The 19632-nt window shown below is 43.6% G+C and overlaps 1 protein-coding gene across 1 annotated transcript; it reads left to right on the forward strand.

The window, feature by feature from the left end:
• EXOSC7 (exosome component 7) lies at positions 1–17883 on the forward strand. Its single transcript, XM_060280631.1, has 8 exons — positions 1–334; positions 1510–1611; positions 2825–2919; positions 9773–9938; positions 10185–10255; positions 12128–12248; positions 13711–13866; positions 15626–17883. The coding sequence occupies exons 1-8, from the start codon at positions 278–280 to the stop codon at positions 15728–15730; spliced, it is 873 nt and encodes a 290-aa protein (XP_060136614.1). The 5' UTR covers positions 1–277; the 3' UTR covers positions 15731–17883.
• Positions 17884–19632: the final 1749 nt, after the last annotated feature.

Below are 19632 nucleotides of genomic sequence, written 5' to 3' on the forward strand. Positions count from 1 at the left end.
GTGAGGCCATGCACAGGCTCTCCTGCGTTTACTGGGGAGAAAACTCGAGCGAACTGTCCGTTCACGAGCGTCCAAAAAACAACAACAAACCGCTCACTTTTAAAAGAAATTATCCCGGACCTGCGCGGTCAGGAAACCGGGGTGGAGGGGGAGCGGGAGCATCATCAGACAGTGCCGCAGATTTGGGCAGGCCGGGAGTGGGCGCCTTTTTGCTGACGGCGACGGCCGGGCGCGCGGCGTTCGGAGGACAGAGCATTCGTGTGATTGTGTCCTCGCCATGGCGTCGGTGGCGCTGAGCGAGGCGGAGAAAGTGTACGTCATGCACGGCGTCCAGGTAACTGAGGCAGGGCTGTAGGCCTGTCTGGGGCCGGTTACTTATTTATTATTATTATTATTATTTGCATTTGCATTTATAGCCCACCTGTGTTCTCTATGGCGCTCAAGGGGGATTCCACCTCATTCAATCCCCACAACGACCCTCTGAGGCTGGGCTGCCTTGTATAATACAGGATTGTCCTAGTTGCTAATTATTATTATTATTAATTAATTAATTTTAAAATTTATTTATTGCATTTATAGCCCATCTGTTTCTCCATGGGGCTCAAGGGGGATGGTTCTTCCCCTCATTCAATTCCTCACACCTGCCCTGTATAATACAGGATTGTCCCAGTTACCGTACTAATTAATAATAATAATAATAACAACAAATTTATGTATTGTATTTATAGCCCACCTATTTCTCCATGGGGCTCGAGGGGGGTGGTTCAATCCCCACAACGACCCTGTGAGGCAGGGCTGCCACCTGCCCTGTATAATACAGGATAGTCCTGTGTTTCAATGAAAAATGCTCGGTCCTGATTAATACAGGGTATTTATTTATTTTATTTCTATACCATTCTATACCCAAAGGTCTCAGGGCGGTTCACATAAAATATCAAATACATAAAATCAAAACAGAACCAACAACCCAATAACTCCTCCCCCCCAAATAAAAGAGACGGCATTTTAAAAAAGGGTATAGGATGTAGATCATGTCAAGCAAAGGCCTGGTTGAAAAGGAACATTTTTAACTTATACCGTAGAATAAGAGAACAACAAGAGAGTACATTCAAAGAAGTTTGGGAAAAATTTACTGAATATAATATGGGTGAAAATTGTGTACATTTAAAAACACTGGTATCATTAAGATAAATTCAACAGTGAAAATAAGTTTTGATGGCTGTAACAGTGGATTACTGAATGGTTTAGTTCATGTAAAACATGTAGGGATGTATGGTATGCAAAATGAACCACAGAAAGAGAAGAAGGGAAGTCATTGATTTAAGGTTGTTTAAATGAATACTGTACTTTGAAATGTACATTAGAAAATTTAATAAAAATTAGAGATGACATTCACTTATCATCACAAACTCGTGAATAATATGCATTCGTCTGCCTCTCTCAGCAACATTTATTTGTGTGATCAATCAATGGCATTAGGTAACAAATTGTGATAAATGACTGTTTCAGGAGGATCTCCGAGTGGATGGCCGTGGTTGTGAAGATTACAGATGTACTGAAGTGGAAACAGATGTGGTATCTAATACAAGTGGGTCTGCCAGAGTAAAACTTGTAAGTACACCTTGTGGGGACTTCTATACATTGCTAATGATATTGTGTATTTTTCATTGAAGCTCACTCTGCACAGTGCTAAAACATAGTTTGGGTCTGCCCTACCCTAGCTAGAACAGTCTGGTGGCACCTGAAAAAGTAACTCCTTTATAGTGGCATAGGAAATGTATTGTTCATTTATAGTGCAGGAGAGAGATGTGTCACATTAACATGTAGAACACAAATAGAAAGGAGAACCAGATGCAAGACTAATGGTTATGTTGTAGTGGCCCAGTGTTCTTAAACACCCAGTAGTATTTAAGGAATAGAAGGATGGCATACAGTATGGAAAATGAAAGGTTAGTATGAATGAGAAAAGGATGTTGGCTTAGGGGCTGTTTGCTGTTGGAGGAAACGAGGAAAGAGTTGGCTGAATGCTCAACATAGAAGGAAGCTAAGGGGGTGGGAAGCTCAGTGAGAGGGAGACCCAACATGTCTTGGAACCAAGCAACAGGAAACCTAAAAGCAAGGGTGAGTGAAGGAATACAAAATAAGCATTGGTGTGAGAAGCAGGGATCAAAAGGGAGGGGGGGGAGGAGACAGATTTGCAGGAAAAGGGACTGAAGAAGTAAATCGTCAGAAAAGCGATTGGGTTATTACAGGCATCCCCAAACTGCGGCCCTCCAGATGTTTTGGCCTACAACTCCCATGATCCCTAGCTAACAGGACCAGTGGTTGGGGAAGATGGGAATTGTAGTCCAAAACATCTGGAGGGCTGAAGTTTGGGGATGCCTGGGTTATTATATTGAACAACCAGTACTTTTTTACAGGGTATTCAAGGGTATGCAGTACCTCCACCACTTTTTGTTGTTAGAAAGTGTGGCACTTACTATAACAACTTCATTATGAGTGCCAGTACCTGTTTTTCTAGAAAAAAAAAGCACTGTAAACAACAAATATTAACAAATGTTAATCTCACAGTCTATCAGACTCAGTGCTGTTTATTAGCAGTGCGTGTCTACAGTAGTCCGAATCAGATTGTGATATTAAGTTGGTGGGCCCTTTTAGTGCTTTGAATGTGCTTCATAGGTTTGCCACTGTGTTTTCAAGGCTTTTTATTTTTTTAAGGAGAAATACTGGGTAGTACTGGCCAACACAGAAAGTAAAGGGAGGTGTGCTGGTAAGATCATAAGACTTGGAAAACATCTGTAGCAGAGTGCTGTTATTTTAACAGGGGCACACAGACATCCTGGTTGGAGTCAAGGCAGAAATGGGAGCACCGAAGCTGGATAGACCAAATGAAGGATACTTGGAATTCTTTGTTGATTGGTTAGTGCAAACCGGGCCACAGAGTGGTCTTCTATTTAACTAAATACCAGCAACCTTAAAGTGATGCTAGTTGCAGGACTATATGCTTTGTGTTTGCTTTTTTTTTCAGGATTTCAGAATCCCAGATAACAAATCATTAATTTGACTGCCTTTTTGCCTTTTCCTTCCCCATCTTTTGCATTTTGCAATTCATTTCTTTACTTCCTTCTGCTCATGGCCAGTGTCCCACCCTTTCCCAAAATGGACACCCAGAACCTTCTAGTCCTCCCCAGATCTCTGTAGGCTGTTCCTTTCTGCAAATTCCTTTTACCTGCTGCTGATGGTGGTACATCATTAGTTTCCTTCACCGTGATGACCTTGCCTCCTTTGCCAGAGTAGTGAACACTGCATGCAGTTCTCTGCTGCAATTTGCATTTCTCAAGGTGACATTGGTAGTCAGCAAGATACTGCCCAGAGAGGTACATGCAGTCAAAACATTTTCAATAAGCCCTGGGCAGAGGAGCCAGTGAGATTCAGAGCAGCATTTCTTTTGCAGACATGCCAGCTCCTATAGACCAAGGCTGAAAGCAATCATATTTTTTCTTTCTTTCTTTTTGCTATGCCAGGTCTAGGCTGGTGCAGTAGATGACGCCCATATCAGGTCCCTTTCTGGAAGCTGGACCAGCAAACCGATGGTTGGCCAAACTCTACCCTTGCCCCATCCCAATAACACAACTTTTCAAAACCAATAATAATAATAATAATAATGATAATGATAATTTAGGTATACTGGGCCAAGGCCGTTTAGGGCTTGAAAGGTCAGCACCAACACTTTGAATTGTACTCGGAAAAGTACTGGGAGCCAATGTAGGTCTTTCAGGACTGCTGTTATATGGTCCAGCAGCCACTCCCAGTCACTAGTCTAGCTGCCGCATTCTGGATTAGTTGTAGTTTCCGGGTCACCTTCAAAGATAGCCCCACATAGAGTGCATTGCAGTAGTCCAAGCAGGAGATAACTAGAGCATGCACCACTCTGGCAAGACAGTCTGCAGGCAGGTAGGGTCTCAGCCTGCGTACCAGATGGAGCTGATAGACAGCTGCCCTGGACACAGAATTGACCTGCGCCTCCATGGACAGCTGTGAGTCCAAAATGACTCCCAGGCTGCACACCTGGTCCTTGAGGGGCACAGTTACCCCATTCAGGACCAGGGAGTCCTCCACACCAGCCCGCTGCTACTGTCTACTTCTGTCTTGTCAGGATTCAACCTCAATCCATTAGCTACCATCCATCCTCCAACCGCCTCCAGGCACTCACACAGGACCTTCACCGCCTTCACTGACTACTGCCAGCAAGAGCACCATGAACTATAGTAGGAACATACGTGCTTTTAAAGGGTAAAGGGACCCCTGACCATTAGGTCCAGTCGTGACCGACTCTGGGGTTGCGGCGCTCATCTCGCATTATTGGCCGAGGGAGCCGGCGTACAGCTTCCAGGTCATGTGGCCAGCATGACAAAGCCACTTCTGGCAAACCAGAGCAGCACACAGAAACGCAGTTTACCTTCCCGTTGTAGCGGTACCTATTTATCTACTTGCACTTTGACGTGCTTTCGAACTGCTAGGTTGGCGGGAGCTGGGACCGAGCAACAGGAACTCACCCCGTCGTGGGGATTCGGACCGCCGACCTTCTGATCGGCAAGCCCTAGGCTCAGTGGTTTAACCCCCAGCACCACCCACTTGTGGCCTGACTCAAAAAGACCTATACCTGACATTCAGCTATATATGCCAGCATATATGCTTCTGGCAAACCAGAGCAGCACACAGAAACGCAGTTTACCTTCCCGTTGTAGCGGTACCTATTTATCTACTTGCATGTTGACGTGCTTTCAAACTGCTAGGTTGGCAGGAGCTGGGACCAAGCAATGGGAGCTCACCCCGTCACGGGGATTCGAACCGCCGACCTTCTGATTGGCAAGCTCTAGGCTCTGTGGTTTAACCCACAGCGCCACATCCATCCTCCAACCGCCTCCAGGCACTCACACAGGACCTTCACCGCCTTCACTGACTACTGCCAGCAAGAGCACCATGAACTATAGTAGGAACATACGTGCTTTTAGATCTGCACATATAGCTACTGGTATACTGTTAGGGCTGCCATACGTCTGGAATTTCCTGGATATATCCAGGATTTGTCTGTCAGAAATAGCGTCTGGGCGGAATTTCCGAAAATCGGTTAAAATGTCCATATTTCCTTAAAAATAGCTCAAAAACTTCTTCTTTTTTTTACTGTGCATGCTCAAAGCAACTGTAGAGCCTTCTCTGCCACAATTAGAAGTGGTAGGGTTTCATTCTCTGGCACATTATTGGCCTGCCTCTAGATGGTGCTAACTGAGCGTTTTTGAACACCTGGAGCATTTTGACAATTCCTCCTCTCCATTTTAAAGGGTTGTAAAATCATCGTTTTGAATTGCTGTCCTGGTCCCTCCTGCACTTTCTGAGATAATATAAGATAAAATTGAGGAGCAGAGTCTTCCACTGGAATTTTTAATGTGTATGTTGATACGCATTGTTGAGATGAGAAACGAGGTTCACACTCTTGTCTGTGGTTGCATGTTTAAGAGCAGGGGTTGGCAAGGTTTATCTTGCCTGGGTTGGATCCGTCCTGCGGAGATTCCTCTGTGGGCCGGATCGCGTATGAGCACCCACCCCCACGATTTTCGGCGTGTGAAGACGCGATTTCTGGCGCTGCAGAAGCGAGTCCCCGGGCTGGGCTGTGCCGGTTTAGCTCAGCGTGTGAGCGGGCAACTCAGTTCAGGGGCAGCTCTTGGGCTGGTCAAATGGCCTCCGTGGGCCGCTTCCGGCCCATGGGTCTTAGGTTGCTGACCACTGTTTAAGAGTGACCTCGGGGATCTGTGCCATGGCTCTGTGCCAGGACAGTGGGCAACAGAAGAGCATGGCAAACACATACAAGGTTGATACTAACTTGATTTAGCTCTAATTAATATACGGTAATTTTTCCTAAATCATGGGGTACAGGGTGGGATGAAATTATATTCTGGATTTCTTAAACCTGCACACATAAAACCTTGACCAGGCACTCACATATAAGATAGGTGTGCATGCCCAATTTCTAATAGCTGGCTAACATTTGTGAGATTCCCTACCATTGGCAGAACCGCTACAGTATCCTGGAATGTTCATAGTTATTCCAACTGCTCATGATTGGTTATTGATAAAGAACATGGATAAAGTGCAGCTCCTGTGGTGAAAGTGAAAGGACAGTGTGAATGGGGGAAACAGCTCCGCTTTCAATAAACTAGGTGGGGCTAGCCTCCCGCTCACACGCTCAAACAAAACTCACGTCAGTCCATTGGAGGCAACCAACCATGCCCTCAGCCCCCCAACCTCTCTCACTGCCAATGAAAAGGAATGAATGAATGGAAAGAGTACCTACACATGTGACACTGACACAAAAACCTTCCACAGGCACTTTGTAAAAGAATGGAAGTGTAATACCCCCCCTTCTCCCCCTTGCTCTCTCTCCTTACCTGTCTTCTCCCCATGCCTATAGCCGTGGTTCCCAGTGTGGGGCACATGCGCCACAGGGGGGCAATTTGATTTTTAAGGGGGGCCATTCAAGAATGGGTCATTAACAGATATTTTAGGCTTCCTCCACATGAATAGGAGTTCACTTTTTGAATTATAAGAATTACCGATATATGTCACCGGGGGGGGGGTGCATTCAGGATTTTAGTGGTGCTTAGGTGGGGCATGGCCAAAAAAAGTTTGGGAACCACTGGTCTATAGCATTAATGTCTCACGTTGAATAAAACTGACAATCTTTAATAAAAAACATTTTTTTAAAAAAACTAAATGGGGCTAGTAGGCTAGTCTGACCTATTTGTACCTGTCACTTGGCAATGACAGCTGTTGTGGGAGACTCTTGACTGCAGTCATACATTGGTTCTCGAACGGAATCTGTTCAGGAAGTCCATTCAACTTATGAAAACGTTCGAAAACCGAGGCGCGGCTTCCGATTGGCTGCAGGAGCTTCCTGCACTCATTCGGAAGCCGCACCAGACCTTCAGCTTCCAAAAAAGTTCGCAAAGTGGAACACTCACTTTCGGGTTTGCAGCGTTCAGGGAGCCAAAACGTTCGAGTCACAAGGCGCTCAAAAACCAAGATACGAGTGTATCTGGCTTTTAATCATTGTGATTTGGAGAGAAAGGCTGATCCATCCTGCTCTCTTGCACCAAGCTTCTGCATCCTGCTTTTATGCATATACAGAGCAGGATGTATAGTTTTTTTGTTTTTTTAAAAGAATTCTATTGTGGGTTTGGGGGCCAAATGTAAGTCTATAATGGGGACGCTTCTGTGTGCTTAACACAAGGTGATATGGACAGAAGCAGCAACAGACACAGAGTAGTGTATTACTTGACTTTTTAATTGGAATGTTATCCTACAATAAAGTTCTAAAACGCAGAAGTTCAAAGAGGCACCCTCAAGGTGTTGCTATGAGAACTGTGCATCTGCCCTTTAATTAAACATAACTTAAAACTCGCCCTCAGTGCGCTAGAGATGACTGTGTGATTTGATATTCATATAAATTGGCTATTAAAACTTTGACACAATTTAAAAATCAAGTGTGCTTGGAGGCTAAATTACATAGTGCAGGTAAATTAGATAATTGTCGGAGTTATTTTTTATATAAGCTGCTTCTCCCTAGGACACCTTTAAGGATTCTTTGTAAGTATACCATTAAGAAATGTTCCATTTCTAACTAATTGCTTGTAAAGGTAAAGGTAAAGGGACCCCTGACCATTAGGTCCAGTTGTGACTGACTCTGGGGTTGCAGCGCTCATCTCGCGTTATTGGCTGAGGGAGCCGGCGTACAGCATCCAGGTCTTGTGGCCAGCATGACTAAGCCGCTTCTGGCGAACCAGAGCAGCACACGGAAACGCCGTTTACCTTCCCGCTGTAGCGGTACCTAATTATCTACTTGCACTTTGACGTGCTTTCGAACTGCTAGGTTGGCGGGAGCTGGGACCGAGCAACAGGAGCTCACCCCGTCGTGGGGATTCGAACCGCCGACCTTCTGATCGGCAAGCCCTAGGCTCAGTGGTTTAACCCCCAGCACCACCCACTTGTGGCCTGACTCAAAAAGACCTATACATGACATTCAGCTATATATGCCAGCATTTCTCAAACTTGGGTCTCCAGCTGTTGTTGGACCAGTGGCCAGAGATGATGGGAGTTGTAGTTTGACAACGGCTGGAGACCCAAGTTTGAGAAACACTTACACATACTATAGGAAAGCGGACAAGATGAATGCCTAAGGGGCCCACTTTAATGGGAGCATTGAGAGTTATATGCTGCCCTCCCAACAGTAGGGGCATTGTTGCTTAATTATCAAAGTAGGACAGTGGTGAAGCAGGGGCTGCACAGCAAACAGGAGCAGTGGATTGGATCCACCAGTGTACCTACATAGTCCCAGCTTGCTTCTGCCTTGCCCCACATTGTCCTGGTGGTGGCAGTGATGCTGCTGTTAGGAGGTTGCCTCCATGTCCCTCCCACACCAGCTTCTCCTGCCCTTAAAGGTTTGCTATGATCGGTGTTTCCACGTCGTAGTGATGTATGGAAGTGAGAGCTGGACCATAAAGAAGGCTGATCGCCGAAGAATTGATGCTTTTGAATTATGGTGCCGGAGGAGACTCTTGAGAGTCCCATGGACTGCAAGAAGATCCAACCTATCCATTCTGAAGGAAATCAGCCCTAAGTGCTCACTGGAAGGACAGATCCTCAATACTTTGGCCACCTCATGAGAAGAGAAGACACCCTGGAAAAGACCCTGATGCTGGGAAAGATGGAGGGCACAAGGAGAAGGGGACGACAGAGGACGAGATGGTTGGACAGTGTTCTCGAAGCTACCAGCATGAGTCTGACCAAACTGCGGGAGGCAGGGGAAGACAGGAGTGCCTGGCGTGCTCTGGTCCATGGGGTCACGAAGATTCGGACCCGACTGAATGACTAAACAACAACAACAAATGGTTTGCTGTGAATGAGAATATTTTTCCTCCTTTAGTTACTTTCCTAGCTTAAGTAGGAGCAACAGACCCATGATCCCCAGCTTCTGTCTCCAGGCAAACCATGTTTGTCCTTGGCTCACCAACCGCAGTTTGATTGAACAAAAAAGAACTGTGGTCTCCAGTTTGGACAGATCACTAAGCTAGGGATCATAGGGTGTTTTGGTTTGGTTTTGCTTTTTTGCACCAGCTTCTGCTAAGAGGAGAACCAAATTTGAAGCAATCTTATCTCCACGTTCAGAGGGTGGAATTCAGCTTCGCGATATTTAAAATGTTCTGTCGGCACAAGCATTGCAGGTTTCCAAATGAAATGATTGCCCCTCTTTCCTCCCCTCACATTGCCCCCCCCTCTTTAGAGCCCATCACGACTGACACTTGTTGAAGGCAATGAGACCTTTTCAGTAGAGAAATACCCAGGACAGGAGAGGCCAATTAAAAATTTGCCAGTCTTCCTGTCAGTTTATCTGTTCTCTCCCGCTGTCATGCTTAACAGGCTATATTGTTAGCCATGCAACTTGCTTTTCTTATTCTTAACCTGAAGATGGAAGAAAGCAATTGTTCTGAACTTCCATCAAACCACAGTAGTTAGACTGTAACTAAAGAACTGGAGCTGCGATACCAAACTATGTTGTTGCCTGTTTCAGGTAATCTATAGATCTCTCTGTCCCCTTTATTATTTTGGTTTGTTAAATCTTATTCCTAGGGAAAGGGCGGTATTTAATATCCTGTGCTGAGCCGTAGATCCCTGAAAGGTGAAAACTGCTTTTTATTTTTTATTTTTTTCCTTTCAGCTCAGCCAATGCCACTCCCGAATTTGAAGGCCGCGGCGGAGAGGAGCTTGGCACTGAAATAGCAAATACCCTCTACAGAATTTTTAACAACGAGAGCAGCGTTGATTTGAAGTTGCTTTGCATTGCTCCCCGAGAGCATTGCTGGGTGCTTTACGTCGATGTCCTGGTAAGTAAAGCAAACATCAGCTTAATCAAAACTAGATATTCAGAGAATTCCTCGGGCTGTTGACGGGTTGAATTCTGATGAGATTCTTTCTGTCTCAAAGTCAGGGCAGATAGTTTAAATGCCATCACAACCCTTGTCAGCCTTTGCTCATTCAGGACTGTATCTTGATTTAAAAAGTCAAGATAAGAACAAGCCTATCTGCCACAATCATGTAAAACACACTGCTTCTTCTTTTTAACATTTCAGTTACTGGAGTGTGGTGGAAACCTGTTTGATGCCATCTCTGTTGCAGTGAAGGCAGCACTGTTTAATACCAGGTAAGGCACACACAGTTTTCTAAAAGAAACTTGCAGAGGAAAATGCAGAGGTCTCTGTTGCAGCCACAAGTTAACAAATTTATTATGGTATAAGTTTTTGCGGACTAGAGTCCACTTCATCAGATAGACACTAGCTAAACAGTGTGATATATTGGTATATCATGGTGTCTTAAATAAGGATGGAACTGTGTAGAGGCGAACACTAGGGCTGGGTGCTATCTGGTTTTCAACATCGTGATTTATCACCAGCTAAACATTGTGATATACCAATATGTCTGAAATAAGGATGGAGCTATGTAGAGGCATTGGCTGGCTTCACAGTTTTTCCTGGATCCTGGGTTTTTTTCCAGTGCCTGCTCTTGTGATTCCCTGTCCCCTGTAGGAGGCAGGGGAGAACGGAACCAGCAAAGATAACAGGGGCTGCAGGAATCAAGAGAAGCATTGGCTGGCTTCACAGTTTTCCCCATATTGTGATTTGTGCATAGCGCGCACACATACAGTACACACACACATATCATGATTCACGATATATTGCCGGGTCAAAACCAATATCACTATATGGACTTCAAACTGGTTTTTGATGATATATCAATATATAACTGCCCAGCCCAAGGAAGGGGATGGGGGGAATTCTCCAGTGTTCCTCATCCTTTAGTGTTTGTTTGTTTGTTTGATGGATGGATGGATTTATATATACATACACACTGCCCTTCTTCATAAGATCTCAGGGCTGCTGTAACTCCATCAGGCTTCCTAACTTTGCCAAACAGCCTAGTTGAAAACATCTTGCCTTGTGTTTTGTTTCTCACTGTATTATATAAAACCTACATAACACTTTGGCACAGCTGCTTTGAAAAGCAGTCCAAAACAGTTCTCGGCTGTTTATTTTAAATGACCTCAGCTTTAGAATGGAATGAACCGTATTATACTGGGAATGTGCCTTTTTTTTTAACAGATGGGAAGCTGCTCTAAATCATTTTGCTGATACAACTTCCATTTTTTAAAAAGTTCAGATAAGGAAAAGAACACGCACACCCTGCAATTTTGTGGAAAACCTCCCTATTCGGAAAATGAATTGGGTCTCTTCCTATTTTTATTGTTTAAACTGCTTACTCCATTTCTGCACTAATAATCACCATTTCTGCACTAACTACAATCACAATGCTATCCTTTTAAAATGATAAATATGGTGTGTTTTTCCTCCTCATGTTGCCAGGTTAAAAAGCTATACAGTGGTACCTCTACTTACGAATGTTTCTACTTATGAACGGAGCTCCGTCCGCCAACTTGGATTTTTTCTACTTACGAATTTTTAGATAGGGTTGCTTCGACTTACGAATTTTTTCTCCCAATGCATTCCTATGGGATTCGACTTACAATTTTTTTCGACTTGCGAATGTGCGTTCGGAACGCATTAAATTCGTAAGTAGAGGTACCACTGTACCTCTTAAAAAGATGCTCCATCACTGAGCTATGTCCCTTCCGCAAACTTCTGAGAAATTTCGTTGTTCCAGCAAGGGGACAATGACAATAAAGATTTATTCTATTCTAAACTAATGTTCTCTTAATTGTTTGTGGTGTTGGGTGAGATGGCTCTGGAGCAGGCATCCCCAAACTTCGGCCCTCCAGATGTTTTCGACTACAATTCCCATCTTCCCCGACTACTGGTCCAGTTAGCTAGGGATCATGGGAGTTGTAGGCCAAAACATCTGGAGGGCCGCAGTTTGGGGATGCCTGCTCTGGAGTATGAAAGCTAATAGGATTTATCTTTGGAAACTAATCTTAGCATATGAATAGGAATTGGAGTGATTCCATGTGGCAAAATGTGCAGAAATGACATCTTAATTTGACATCACCTTCTGCTTTCTTTAGAATACCCAAAGTACGTGTTTTGGAGGATGAAGGTGGACGGGAAATTGAACTTTCTGATGATCCTTTTGACTGTATTCGACTTAATGTAGATAATGTACCTTGTATTGTCACACTAAGCAAAGTAAGTCACTGACAATTCTGAGCTTATCTCCTATGGGCTTGTTTTGATAGAAAAGTTCTAATACAAAAGGTGGACCTGCCATTTTTCTTGTGGACACTGCCATGGAAACAATCAGATTATTTCAATATTTCTTTCTGGGTTCTTGAGTTTCCAGTATGGGAGAGATTAGGCATTTCGTTTGTTTGTTTGTTTGTGTGTGTGTCTGTGTGGTGGTGGTATTTTTATTATTATTATTATTATTATTATTATTACTTCTACTACTACTACTACTACACTTTCTCTGCTTAGAAATGGAACTCTGTCCATTAATACCTTTAACAACGTGGTTGACTATTATGTCGCTTGTGAGGGCTTCTCTTCATCTTGGCTTGGTCTTTTGGTGAATTAATTGTATGAGAATTCTGGATTAAAATGCTGTGGATCTAGAATTCCTTCCCCGTGTTATTTCTCAGTATTGTTCTAACTTTCTTCACTCAGATTTGCAAAAAACCCAGAAAATTGCACAAGCAAACCACATGTAAAATTTGTAAACCAGATATATTGGGCTGCAATCTGAAAACGCTGTGTTTTTCTTTAGGGGGTACTCAAATGTACACAGTACTGGCACTTCTTTTTTGTTGCTAAAAAGTGTTGCACTTACTTAACAACTTCATAATGAGTACCAGCATCTATTTTTCTAGAAAAAAAAGCACTGGTGCAAATAAATTTTCAGTTGCTTTCATTTCCTTTCCAGGGTGTTAGTAAGGTTGTGTGAAGAACGTAGCCTTTTATATTTATTTTTTCTTTTTATCCCTTGGATTTGCACAAAAAAACCCAAAAAAAACATGCACAAGCGAATTTGCGATCACCTGCCTGTGTTATCACACACATCTCAGGTGGGGATTAAAAAAAAAAGCCACAAAGGTGCATGTGCAGCTCTTTGCACACTTTGTACTTAATTGGTGTAATAGAATCAACAGATTAGAAGGAAGGAATAAACACAAAAGGGAGTACCTAGAGAGATGAACAGGAAATATCAGAGTTGCTCTGCATCTACAGATTCAATTACTTGAGGGTGTAGATTACTCTGTTCTAATTTGAATAGGGGGTGAGTGGGGAATGGATTAACAGCTAAATAATGCTGACAGGCCCTATGTTTACTTGGAAGTAAGTCCCACTGTGTTTACCTGCCTTACTCGCAGAGAACTGTACAGTCAAACCTCAGTTGTCAAACATAATCCGTTCCAGAAGACTGTTAGACAACCAAGGATCAAAGGGCGGTGGGCAAAGAAAATTGAGAGAAAGGGGGGGGGAGTCCCCGGAAGCTGTTTGGCTTCCAAAAAAGTTCAAAAACTGGAGCATTTACCGTACTTCTTGGTTTTCTGCATTTGGATGCTGAAACGTTCCAGAACGGAGCTGTTTGGAAACCGAGATTTGACTGTATAGGATTGCAGCTTACGTTTGTTTGCTGTTGCTTTTCCAGATCGGCTATAGGCATGTAGTGGATGCCACACTTCAGGAGGAAGCATGTTCTCTGGCTAGCCTCCTCATTTCTGTGACCAGTCAAGGTGTCCTAACCTGTATGAAGAAGGTGGGAAGGGGGAGCCTTGATCCAGAAAGCATATTTGAGATGATGGAGGTAAGTTGTGGTCAGGTTGTTGTAAATCAAGCCGTAGTGGGATTTTTGAGCACGTTAATAAGTACAGTGGTACCTTGGTTCTCAAACTTAATCCATTCCGGAAGTCCGTTCCAAAACCAAAGCGTTCCAAAACCAATGCACGCTTTCCATAGAAAGTAATGCAAAATGGATTGATCCGTTCCAGACTTTAAAAACAACCCCTAAAACAGCAATTTAACATGAATTTTACTATCTAACGAGACCATGGATCCATAAAATGAAAGCAATAAACAATGTACTGCAGTCACACAATCAATCAATAGCTGAACTGGGTTCCACAGTGTCACACACCAAAAAAAACCCCACCAAAAAAAAAGCAAAATAAATAGCAAAAACAGACAGACCTCAGCGTAACACTCAAAACAGAAGTGTGGCACTCAAAATGGAAGTGTAACATTCAGAATGGGAGCATATTCAACATCCGAAAAAAGTTCACAAACCGGGACACTTATTTCCGGGTTTGCAGTGTTCGAGTTCTAAGTTATTCAGGTACCAGGGCGTTTGAGAACCAAGGTACCACGAAAGACAGCTGAAAGACAGTTTATATCAATCAAAAGCATTTAGTTATTACTGTTAACAAACAAGGATTCCTGTTTTAAAAATGATGTTTATATAGATATTTTTATATATTGTGTTGCATACTCATCTGAAATGGTGATCAGAGTCTTTTCGTAGGAAATGGAATGAATATTTTTGCTGGTGCAAGCAAGATGTGAAGAAAAAGGCTGGGGAACATGATTTGTAACAGTTTCATAGCTCTTCCTTAGCATTCTTAAATGCACTAACATATAGACGCCGAGTCATGAATTGCATCATGTTTGCCAGACTTGAGGCAGACAATAATTGTATACAGCCCACAAAATGACAGATACAAGATAGCTTTGGGAAAGTACAGCGAATTACAATCCAGGTCAGGTGTATTTATAGTACACATTGTTTGTCTATAGTTTTTAAATCGATATCATACTTATTGTCTTTGTTTCATGTTCCATTACTTTTATGTCTATGGCTTACACTCCCTCCCTCTTGAGATATTCAAGAGATTCAAAAGGTTAAATTCTTTTATTTCCATTCCAAGACATACAGCATTGGCAAAGTTGTTGTGCTTTGTTTTTACTCCATGAACTCTTGCAGTGTTTTCTGCATCTTCCCTATAATCTTTGCAGGTATCAAGAAAGCTAAAATGCTTTTAGGGAGAACATTCTTTGCTTCCTGTGGGAGGCTAGAGTATTTCATGCTAACCCTTCTGATTTACTACTGTTGTCGAAATCTGCAGGGGGAGAGAGATAATGTTAGCATCAGAGCTTCTTCTGGTCTGAAAGGCTAGACGCTAAGGTCTAGGGGGAAGGGGGAATGGGCAAGTCTATAACTCAAAACTCCACTGGGTTGTTAGCAAGTAGAAGTTTTCATCAGCTAGACAGAGATCTCCAGCCTTTTTTTGGGGGGGGGTGTCTGGGGACATATTTGGAAATCTGTAGTTGTCCTGGGCACCGCAAAATAACTGCTTCACAGTAGAAAAAACTGGTCCACCAAACCCCAAATCTCTACACCTGCCCACACCGAAACAAATAGAAAGTAGAGAAAAAGCAGAGAGGTAGGTATTAACTTTTAAAGAAAAACATGTCCACAAAAGAAGGAAGCTTCTCTGTGGATTATTATTCTTTTTACAGTTAAATTCTCCTGCCACACATTGGTTTTTGTCTTTTCATTTGCATTTCAGACTGGAAAGAGGGTGGGCAAGTTGCTGCACACCTCTTTGCAATCTGCCTTGGATAAAGAAGAAAGTCTTGGGCCAACACGGAAAAAAGTTGGATTCCTGGGATGAGCCTCATTGCTACATTGAACATCTGTCAAGGACTGGGCTGGTTTGTTTGTTAGCTAGTTGTTCAATTTTTTTTATATATACAAAGTTGGCTATATATTTGTTAAATAAAGTTGGTTTTCTCTCACACACTTGTCACTTCAGCTCTTTTTTCAATGGGCGTTGGTGGCAAAATTAAAAGATTTGATCAAGGGCTGAGTGATATGTCGCTATATCGCCCAAACCAGTTTGAAGTCCACATCGTGATACCAGTTTCATAATTTTTGACCTGGCAATATATCGTGAATCATGGTGGGTGGGTGGGTGTTATGCAAAAATCGCAATGTGGGGGGGAAATGTGAAGCTAGCCAGTGCTTCTCTCACTTCCTGCAGCCCCGTTAACTCTGCCAGCTCGACTCTCTTCTGCCTCATGCAGGGGGCAGTGAATCACAAAAGCAGGCACCGGCAAAAATCACGATGCCGGAAAAACTGTGAAGCCAGCCAGTGCCTCTACATAGCTCCACCCTTATTTCGGATATTGTGATACGTTGGCGTTTTGCAATGATTATCTGGTGCTGAAAACCAGATATTGCCCAGCCCTAATCTACACCTTGATAGAAATGTAAAAGCAAGCAATGGATTGTAAAATGGTTGTATTCACTTTCCCTAGGGGTGAGAGGTTGCTTTCGCTTCTCCCAGGGCCAAATGCTGGCAGCGGGAAGGACCAGAAACAAAAGGGGGCAAAGCAACTACAGTGGTACCTCGCTAGACGAACGCCTCGCGGCACGAAAAAATCAAGACGAAAACGTTTTGCGATATATTTTTTTGGCAGACTCGCAAGACGAAGTTTTCTATGGCCGTGCCATAGAAAACTTCACAAGATGAAGCAGGGCGCCGCAAGGAGGTGACTTTAATCCACCGAAACGGTCGCCAGCAGCCGGATCCCCCTCACTCTCACCTTAAGCCACCTGCGCGCAAACGGGTGAGCTGTCTGGTTGGGCGCGAGGGTCCGGCTGCTGGGGAAGGAGGGAGGGAGCCTCTCCCTGGCCCTCCTCCTGCTTCCTCCTCCCCTTAAAATATGACAAACATCCAGCCGTGGCGGGTGAGTCGGCGCCCTTTTTGTGCTTCCCCCCCCCAATAGGAACGCATGAATTAAATTTCAATGCATCCCTATGGGAAACCACGCTTCGCAAGACGAAATTATTGCAACATGAAACGACTTGTGGAGCTCTTGCGAGGTACCACTGTAATGCTTCTTCACGCATTTAGATGTCCTTTGCTTCCACCCAGGAAAGTAAACAGCAATTTCAGAGTTCAAGGGCCCATTCTAGCCTGGCCTAAACACTTAGCAGGCCAATGAGAGTGTGACCTGGGTAGAGTCGTGTGGGCTAGATAGAAATTTGACCTTCAAGCCTGAGGTTCTCCATCTCTGCCTTACCCCATCCATCTTGGTCGGGGTGGGAAACCTTTACAGCAGTGCTTCCCAAGCTCTTGACAACCAGGCTAAGCCTTTGATCTCAGCCCCATCTTTACCAGCCTCTCAGTTAACTGACCACAAGTGTAGGGCAGGTCGGCATGGCTTGCCCAAATTGTGGAGAGGGCAAATGGGGGAGGTCTCTCAGGCCAGAATTTCCCCGCCTCTGATCGAGGGGCACTCAAGATGCCGAAACTGATTATCTGCATGGTTCTTAGCTCACTACAAATGATGAAGTCGGTGCTGTCGTGGTTATTGCGGCATAAGATGTACCAGGCTAGATATTGATGCAGATACTGATGCAGGAAGATGAAAAGAGGAAGCAGTCTTGACCAAGGGAGATTGGCAAACCAAGTTAATGACTATGCCGAAATGGCAAAACTAACTGGAAAGCTCAGAAATCAAGATGATAAGAAATTTTTAAAAGAATGGGGAAAATTTGCCAAAGTATTGTAAACAGGTTAATACATTGTCAGGATTTTAAGAACACTTGTAATTTTAGAATTCATATAGGAAATCTGAGAGAGAAAATAATTTGGAGTAGAAATGACATTCAGTTGAAAAGGCAATTTAAGGAACCGGGGTGGGTGGGGTCACAGGATTCAGAGAATCCTCTTTTATGGATTTGATGTTGTTGTGTATAATTTTCTTTGTTTGTGGTGGTGGTTGTTTTTTATTTTTGTTGAAAATTTAATAAAAATATTTTATAAAAAATAGATATTGATGCAGAGCAAGGAAGACACAACCAAAATGTTAGTGTCTGGACTCATGCTCTGGCTTCGAAACAGGTGGCTGCATATCCCACAAGAAAAGTGCCTGAGCTTTTTCCAGAGCAAAATTGGAACATCTTAATCAATACAGGGATGCCACAGAGCCAGAAGCTGGGCTTTTAAATACCCTGAGAACTAGAAGGATACTGTGCTCACTTGGAGTACAATAGCAACAAACAACTTCAGATGAACTGTAGTTTACAGGTTCAAGTTTCCATTTAAGGTTATATTGAAAATGGAGCTCACGCTACTTGCCCATTGCAAAGTATTTCCCTTTGGTGCCTAATAAAACTTTCCCCACAATTTAGAGAAAATCATTGTTATAACCACAGCTTTGGAGAGTGGCCTACCATCGGCAGTGATGAAACAAAATCATTCAGAAATACAATAAGTACAGGGTTAAAATACATTCCTGTTTGAACCCCCCTTTTTGTGATTATCTTCATGTGACAGTTGTACCTGCTGAACACAGTGGGCTTGAATAGTTGTTTGAGTGTACAAGACACGAATAAGAAAACTTTAGCCCGTAGATGTCTATCCTAGTTTAATCCCACCGTATCTTTCTTGAAACGGAATTGAAAGCCTCTTTCAAGTCAATAAACATTGTAAACAGTTCCCCTCAAGTCAATAAACATTGTAAACGGTTCCCCTCTGCTTAGATTAATACATATTTCTGCAGATTGGACCGACACAATACAATGATCCAGGGTGGATTTGTTAATGGCAAAAACCAGTTTGCTCCTGCCTCAAAATAACTGATAAATGACAAAGGACTGATTGTGCACGGGAGAGGGGACTTACAGGCCCAGGAAAAGACACCAGAATGATTTGTGCTCCGGTTTAAAGAACTGCACTCAAAGCTAAATGGCTCAGAGGTGAACTGTCTGTTCCGCACTGCCAGGAGAGGTGTGCCCACTTTGTTGGCAAGATGCACTGCCTGGCACAGAAATACATCAAGGCATGTTGCTCCAGACAGGCAACAGCCCGCACGCCCAAGCGGAATTCCTGTCTGATTCTTGAACAGGCTTTTGCCATGGCAGCTGTTGCCATTATGGCTGGTGGAAATTTCCATGTGTTGCTGCGCATTTATCGCCACGTTTTCATTGTCATGTGTCCAGTGGAGCAATAACAGGAAACACATGTGGAGCAAAGAGCTCGGTGTTTGTCCCAGAAACATTTCATTGCTTTTGCTCTAAAAGCCTCGTGGAATAAACCAAGGATTTCGACAACTCCTCGGAGCTTAAGAGAGTATAAGAAATAGCCTATCTGGTGGTTGCAAAATATTTCTTGTGTCAGCTGTAGAAGCATTCTTCTAAACCAAAACAGTGGGAGCTGAAATGCAGGTCAACACCACATTAAAAAAAAAACTTGTTCAAGAGCAGCAGTTGGTTATTTATTCTTTCAAAATCTTTGCTCTTGCTCATTTTTGCTCATTTTTCAAGGTAGCTAGTTAGTGTGTCCCAAATCACATATTCCAAGCTCTTGCAGTTCATTTTCTCCCCATTAGGAGGGTAAAGGTAAAGGGACCCCTGACCATTAGGTCCAGTCGTGACCGACTCTGGGGTTGCGCGCTCATCTCGCATTCTAGGCCGAGGGAGCCGGCGTACAGCTTCCAGGTCATGTGGCCAGCATGACAAAGCCGCTTCTGGCAAACTAGAGCAGCACATGGAAACGCCGTTTAC

Source organism: Zootoca vivipara, chromosome 12 (assembly GCF_963506605.1).
Source record: "Zootoca vivipara chromosome 12, rZooViv1.1, whole genome shotgun sequence".
Taxonomy (NCBI): Eukaryota; Metazoa; Chordata; class Lepidosauria; order Squamata; family Lacertidae; genus Zootoca; species Zootoca vivipara.

Bases quoted from the DNA above. Each gene is read 5' to 3' on its own strand.
- EXOSC7 (XM_060280631.1), top strand. From the start codon at position 278: ATGGCGTCGGTGGCGCTGAGCGAGGCGGAGAAAGTGTACGTCATGCAC. The intron at 1,612-2,824 runs GTAAGTACACCT...TTATTTTAACAG, and splicing joins GGTCTGCCAGAGTAAAACTT to GGGCACACAGACATCCTGGT. The intron at 9,939-10,184 runs GTAAGTAAAGCA...TTAACATTTCAG, and splicing joins TGCTTTACGTCGATGTCCTG to TTACTGGAGTGTGGTGGAAA.